Genomic DNA, 7,544 nt, shown 5'->3' with positions numbered 1-7,544 from the left:
GGTGTATCCGTCTTCTCCCAGGGATGAGTTCTTGGTGTATCCGTCTTCTCCCAGGGATGAGTTCTTGGTGTATCCGTCTTCTCCCAGGGATGAGTTCTTGGTGTATCTGTCCTCTCCCAGGGATGAGTTCTTGGTGTATCGGTCTTCTCCCAGGGATGAGTTCTTGGTGTATCGGTCTTCTCCCAGGGATGAATTCTTGGTGTATCCGTCCTCTCCCAGGGATGAGTTCTTGGTGTATCTGTCTTCTCCCAGGGATGAGTTCTTGGTGTATCTGTCCTCTCCCAGGGATGAGTTCTTGGTGTATCTGTCCTCTCCCAGGGATGAGTTCTTGGTGTATCTGTCCTCTCCCAGGGATGAGGTCTTGGTGTATCCGTCTTCTCCCAGGGATGAGTTCTTGGTGTATCGGTCTTCTCCCAGGGATGAGTTCTTGGTTTATCTGTCCTCTCCCAGGGATGAGTTCTTGGTGTATCTGTTCTCTCCCAGGGATGAGTTCTTGGTGTATCTGTCCTCTCCCAGGGATGAGTTCTTGGTGTATCTGTCCTCTCCCAGGGATGAGTTCTTGGTGTATCTGTCCTCTCCCAGGGATGAGTTCTTGGTGTATCTGTCCTCTCCCAGGAATGAAGTCTTTGGAGCTTCTGTTTACATTTCTACAGGTCTTGTATTTTTTTACAGGATGGGCTTGCTAGCCTTTCACAGTCAGGCTTGGGACTGTCCATGCGCAGTTTCTGTTAGACTTCATATACCCTTAATAAAATAGATAGGACAACTCTGTCTCCCCCATGTTCATCTCCAGTCAATCAGAGATTTGCTCAGATTCCATTGAAAAACCAGCCCACTATTACCAAACCCTTTGAATAAGTGTTAAGGTTTGAGAAGCTCTTGGAATTTTATTGAACACACGGGGCACATTCAGTCCATAAATTTCTCTTTGACATATTGAATTGGTATAAATACAAACTCTGTGCCGATCCTAGGAAAGAGTTTAGACAGAGAGGACAACCACCTGGACTATTTGATACACTGATCCTTCTTTATTATACATCTCAAATCAAAGTCAGCATTATTTACAGAAAATGGAACACTTAAATTACCCTCCAGAAATGCATTATGCCAAGTTACTTCACTGTTTACTTCCACAATGATTGCACACAATTTGTCACAAATAGTGAGCCTCCCCTTTGAATTAACCTGAACCTAACTCCATCAAACCCAGGGAGCTGGAGCTGTCTGGGACCAGATAACCACTGGAAAAGCTTCAACAGTGGGTGTCCTGTCAGCCGAGTTATTCACTCACCCACACAGCTGGATCACAGTTATGGTCAGCGTTTCCTACAAATTTGCTGGAATCTAATAAACTGAGCCTGAAGCACGTACGGTCTACATTGGAACAAAAGGTGAAGAACACAAAGTAAATTCATAAGGGGAAAGAACTTTTATCGGAATAGATTTAAGGTGTTCTGGGTCTTGTTTGCTTCTGAGAAGCAAGTGGCCCTCAACTGTGACATCGAGTGTTAATGGATAGAGTGGAATGTGGACAGGTTCATTCTGGTGCCTGTCTAGTGAAGCAGCAGCAGGCACATCTGCAGACCTGACACCAGCAACCTGCAGAAACCATGGTTTAGGTTAAACAACTTTCTTTGGTGTCACAGTATGTTTTACCTGCTGCTGATGTGAAGTGCAGCATACTTCCCAGAGCTGCGTCTGATCCACAGGAGAAAGGGCCATATTTATAGTTGTGGTAGCATGAAATGAAAATCAGGCAAGGCGATAAACATTCTGCTTGTCTGATGGTTTAAGAGTTAAAGTTGGTGAACTTTTATGAAAGGTCTTTGATGTAAACTGGTTTTCTTTCCGTGGAATGTTCTCTCACCATTTTCACTGCTGGAAATCAGAGTTTATACTTTACGTTGCCGAGAAGCAGATGGTCTCTGGGCAGAAGACTAGCAAGAAGATGGGCTCTGTCCCATGCTGTACATTCTAATTATGAAGGCAGCATTTCCAGAAAGAATGAGGGATAAATAGTAGTCTCCCCACCTCTCCTTAAACCAACATCAATTTCTGTACAACACAACCAACACATGAATTCGAGGCAAGTCAGCCAATTTCTAATAGTAAAGTTCGACCTTTAGGAACTTTGGATGAAAACAAGTGAAACTTTTATTCTCGGGCAAAGTTTAAAATCATTTTGGTGAGAAGATCTCACAGAGTGAAGAGCTGCCATGATATTGTATTGTTCCCAACCTGCCAGGCTCCCTGGCTCCTTAAGGACCCCTGCAGTCATTAACATGTTGAGTACCAGCAGGCAGGGTAGAAAAGCAGAATCTATCACAACTGTGCCTGCTTCATGGAGGTTCATGGTCAGAGTTTGATCTGCTGACAGACCGGTACATACACACAGACATCTGTGCTGCGCTGACCACACTGAGCCGACACCGCAGATGACCATGAACCTCAGACAGGTCCTGACAATGATCCTGTGCTCCTTGCTCTCATCATTGTTAGCTCACTAAGGCCAGTTTGAGTGAAGCATACTGGAATCTGGTTTTAACTCTGGAACAAGATACTCACTGCAAGGGGGCAGCCACACATAAAATGTAGAGGTTTCTGAGGGGCTGCCTACTGTGGATACTGTATTCCTGGGGAAGGGGAGGGGTGCAGGGATCATAAAACACAATGATGCTGGTTCTGAATGCATTAATTGACTCAAGATGACCAAAATTCCAAACCATGGTCAAACCCTGTGCTGAGACCCAAAGACACTGGACAGTGGGAGAGAAACTCTGGTGTTTTTAGAATATTTTTCATACCCCAGGTGCTTCAGACACTTTAGAGCTAAAGACCTAAGTGTGAAGTGTTGCAGTGCAGGAAGTGTGGCGCCAACTGCACATGACAAGCTAACACAAAAGCCACTTGGGTAAATATCAGCGAGACCCTCTACCCCACCTCCCAGCACAGTCAGAAGGTGATGGAGTGAAACAAGGAGGGGATGACGGGCTTCTGGGTTGGGGATGGACGGACACAACTGTACCTGTGTCCTGCCTCAGTGACTGGGGATAATGTTTTTAAAATTAAATACCAACAGGGTGGTGTCTCATCAGTTCTGGTTTCTTTTTATATATGGTACACACACAGAAATACAGTAAGTTTTTAGTTAACTGGTGGATCACTGGGAGTGGTTTAAGAAGCAGAGCTGATTGTTTCTGTCCAGGCTTTAGAAATATCAGCAAAGTCCCAGTAGCCTCACTGGAATTTTCAAACTTTGCTTTAATACAACCAGTTGAACTGTGTCAGATTAGGCGTGGTAAGGTCTGACCAGATGGTCTCACTGTCCAGTTTCTTGGATTGGAGCAGGGATTCCCAACGCTTTTTATGCCATGGACCAAAACAAGAGGTCATGGACCCCAGGGTGGCAAACCCTGGACTGGATGGAGGGGGGAGGGCGAGGGCAGTGGTGGGATTTAACACCATCAGAAACAGCCTCTCAAAGGCTGAGAATAGCTTAATCGCCCAGCTGTGGCACATCTCCCCAAATGGGCAATTTTTAGTTTACTAAATGCTGAACTCCAAAAGCCATTTTGATTTTATTGGAGGAACTGACCTGCTGATTTAATTGCACTCTAGCTTGTTGGAATATCTGAAGTTAGGGTCTTGTTCTGAGGAGTTGAGGGAACTGAATAAAATCTGTTAATAGGACTTGAAACAAACACAGAAGTTTGAGTTACTTATAGGCAAAATGTAATTTCCTTCCCACTGAAACCAGAATTATGTGACTGCACACCAGAGCAACACAACTCACCAACTGAGATAATCATAGACTGATTAATACAATCCAGGCTTTGAAATATTCATCCTATGACAATGCTTGCCTATGACATTTTACAAACTGGATCCGGATTTGCTTTTCAGTTACTTTACAGCTGTTGGCTACATTGATTCTTGGAAATTGGGTGAGGAAGGTGACGCAGAGTGACAGAATTATGAAAAAGAAATTTTTAAAAACACACATAGTTTCATAAACTAAAAGCACCATTGTGAAGAGAAAGTGAAGATACAAAGACCCCACACAGTGAGGCTAATGTCAAGCTACCTGTAGCTCTTGCTAGTACCTGCCCCTAAGTACTTCTCCCTTTGGCTGACTCCAGCATGCCCCCAGGTTGGTGCTGGCTGTAAGTATTGATGATATGTTTGGTAGGCACACAAAGAGTCTAGTTATGTGCAAAGTGAAAACAGTGCAGTTCTGCACTGTGACAATTTTTTTCTCAGCAACATCTCCAGATCTTCTCTACTCCCAATGCATTGCACATCTCACCCCACATCTCGGGAGTCTGTACAAGGATAAACCAAAGCCAAAGGAAATATAAAACCAATTATTATTTATCAGATCAACCCGAGCGACTGAGAGGTCTATGGAAGTAATTCACCAAGACCTGCCGCATCAATCATTCAGCTGGACCCTGGGTCACTCCTGTCTGCTTACCACCAAGCAGCAACTGGGGACTTCTCATTTCTGGGAACGATGCATTGAATTAATGTTTTCACCCCCAGTAGGGCATCTACAATAGCAGTACTTGCGAGCTGTCCCAGTGACGGAATAGGATGCACATACAGTGAGCAGCGTGTTCTTTACTTATAGTGATGTTTAAGATAGATATGGTAAATGTCAAAACTGGCTCAATAACATGTGACCTGTTTCATGACACTGTTTCATTCACTTACTAGATCTTTGGTTGGAAAATAGTAGTTTGTGTAATTTGTAACATGGTTCCAATGACAAATTAAATACTTGCAAACAGAGACACCTTCAAAAATAACCATTATTTCCTCAAATGGGACGAGAAGACTCAAGTTAAAATAACATTAAACAGAGCTAACAAATGTAAAAGCATTTTAAATGGTCTGTGATTTATGAAAAATGATGAAATACTAATTGTGTGGGAGGCTTCTGAACAAAGTCAGGGATTTTTAGGGTCACTTTAGTTTTTAAACTACAGCCTTGGTCAGTGGATTTTATTGCATGATTTTGCAGCTTAAGTTGATCTTGGTCAGATTTACTGGGAACAAGGGAAATTTGCCCCTCTAGGAGAACAGCTTCCTGAGATGGCTTTTGCAGAACCATCGCAAGGTCGCAGAGCAGGGGTTCAAAATAAGAAGCAACAAGATACCTCAATGGTAATCCACAGCAGCAAGCTGTTCAGGAACTTGACTCAGATTGATTGCCAGGGTAATATATCTGCAAATAAATCTCAAGGTCAATTGCAAAATTAAGTTCATGAGTGGCATTTAATTTCTGACAAGGGGTGGGGACAGTGAGGAAGAATCACGGAGTTGGGATGCAAAGGACCATTATCATTATTGTCTTGTGTGAACCTCCTCATCTCCACAGCCTCCACCCTCTCCATATTCCTCAGTTACTCTTCATTCCTCTTACTAGCAGTGCATTTCCTCATCATTGCTTGCAGGACATGATGAAGGCGCATTGATATCCTCCAACTGTACTAGGTGTTGTGCTAAGTGATCGTGTGTTACCACCATCAGGGTGGCTACAGGATGAGTGTCTGCCAGCCTACAGAAAGCACATTGCCTGGCATCAAGAATTCAACTCTAATCGATTTGGGGTTTTCATAAAAATCACTGACATCGGCCAACAAATGACTAGGACATTTCCTTCTCCTCCCAGCACCAGTCCCATTCCCTTTAGTTTTGGTGCCAACCATGAGTCACTGCTACTGTTCCCTGGACTGAGACTGCCCTAGAGTCACTTCACTTCCAGAACTGTCTACCCGTGCAGGATTGAGTGCAGAGTTGACAAGCTAAGACAGTAGCACTAGTGCACACCGTGCCACACAGCTGATCAAAGATACAATACATAATACAGATTCTGGGTACTGTACACAAATTTGGTTATGTTCAGTAAGGCTGTCTTGAAGTTCAGTATAAAATGGGCTTTACATATTTCTCAAAAATCAACTTTACGTCCTTAATACACATTTACACAGAACCAGCTGGGATATACTGCTTTCCAGAACTCCGGATGCCAGTCGGTACTTCGTATCACATTCTTCAGTGGCCAAGTGCCCAAGTAGTAAAATAGCTTATAAATACTCTGCACGGATCTCCGATCGTTCGCCTATGGGTTCAGGTGTTTTGGTCCCACCTCCTGAAAGAGCGAGGTGTAAAACTCCGGTTCCAGCAGCTTGTTGCGATACTTGTGGACGATGTCAGCAATCTTCTGCTTCCTACGCACATGGGGCGGGTTGTAGGAGTCGCTCTCCAGTCTCTTCCGTCGGCAAATGTTTATAATCGTCTGTCGGACCAAAAACCCTGCAGCAGGAAAACATGCATGTGGGTGATTAATACAGTTGTTCCTGTAAACACTCCCATCCCTGTATTCACTCTCTGAAATTGGCCAACCCCATGCTGAGCAGAGTAGGTACAAAGTCATGCACGAACTGTATGAAAAAGCATTTTAATGCCTCCCCGCCCTCCATCCTCCCACCTTTGTTTTCAAGGTCTGTGAATGACACCCTGCAAGCATGCTGCCCACACAAGTCAAACACTGTTGTTACTGCAGGGCCTATGGTTGTTGATCATTAACTGGTAAACACAATACCTGATTAACATTTGGAGAACTGCAGCTAGAGAATGCAAGTTAGTTTGAAAACTGGAACTGAGCCGATATAGGAGACAGAAGGCAATATTAAGCAGTGAAATTCTTGCAAAAGCCAACTGGTTCTCCATTGGCACTGAAGGAATCTGAGTGACCACACCCGTCTTTGCCTGTGCACAGCCCTATCCAACTTCAAGGATAGCTAATGAACCTCAGCTTGGCCAGAACTAGCCCTAGCCCAGAACCCTGCAGGCTCATCACTCCTCTGTTCGTAAACAGCTTCAACTTTTCAAGTTATTCTTAAATAACACTTTTACATCTTGAATGTTTGCCCAGTTTCATATTCAGATTGATCACAGGTACACAGTAACATATAGTGAAATGTGTGGTTTGCACCAAACATTGCTTTTAAACAACTTTCATTCTCAATCTCCTTTCCACTAACCACGTGTGGAAGGCACCCCACACCCCTGTAAGTCCCTGCCTCCTCAGACTTGTTGTCAGTGGGTCCATGAAATCTATTCAATCTATTTGTCCTGTCACACATTACTGACAGCCCATACTGCCCCGACATGATGAGAAACCTCATTAATATGTACAAGCCACCCCAATACCTGGTCTGATCTGTGCTCCTATCTCACAGTTCATCCCAAAACATGGCCTCTCTGAGCTGGGGAGACTGCTGGGATTTATAGCCCAGGTCCTCATATGGGGTAGCTAGTTGTGCATTTAAAATTTCAGTAATATTTGATAAATACTGTAAATATATTGTGTGAGTGATGTGAGTGAGTGAGCCAGTGAAGGAGTGGAACTTTGAGGCTTTGACTTGAGAGGCTTCGACGAGAAGAGGCGGAAGATGAGCTTGCTCCCAGTTAGTCTTTACAATGCCTCCTGAGACGGTGATCTGCCTCTCCTGTGAGATGTGGCAGTCTTGGGG

At 44.1% G+C, this 7,544-nt stretch overlaps 1 protein-coding gene across 6 annotated transcripts in view; it reads right to left on the bottom strand.

Annotated features, from left to right (window-relative positions):
• Positions 1-1,011: 1,011 nt before the first annotated feature.
• Positions 1,012-7,544, bottom strand: part of ralgapb (Ral GTPase activating protein non-catalytic subunit beta) — a 192,179-nt gene continuing 185,646 nt past the window's right edge. For all 6 annotated transcript variants that reach the window (XM_059981071.1, XM_059981070.1, XM_059981073.1 and 3 more), the window contains one exon: positions 1,012-6,321. In XM_059981071.1, coding sequence (XP_059837054.1) covers positions 6,128-6,321 — 194 coding nt within the window. In that variant the 3' untranslated portion in view covers positions 1,012-6,127. The remainder of the gene's footprint in view (positions 6,322-7,544) is intronic.

The sequence above is a fragment of the Hypanus sabinus genome, chromosome 9 (assembly GCF_030144855.1).
Source record: "Hypanus sabinus isolate sHypSab1 chromosome 9, sHypSab1.hap1, whole genome shotgun sequence".
Classification (NCBI taxonomy): Eukaryota; Metazoa; Chordata; class Chondrichthyes; order Myliobatiformes; family Dasyatidae; genus Hypanus; species Hypanus sabinus.
The sequence above is the reverse complement of the archived record's forward strand: the minus strand, read 5'-3'. Positions and strand labels throughout refer to the sequence as shown.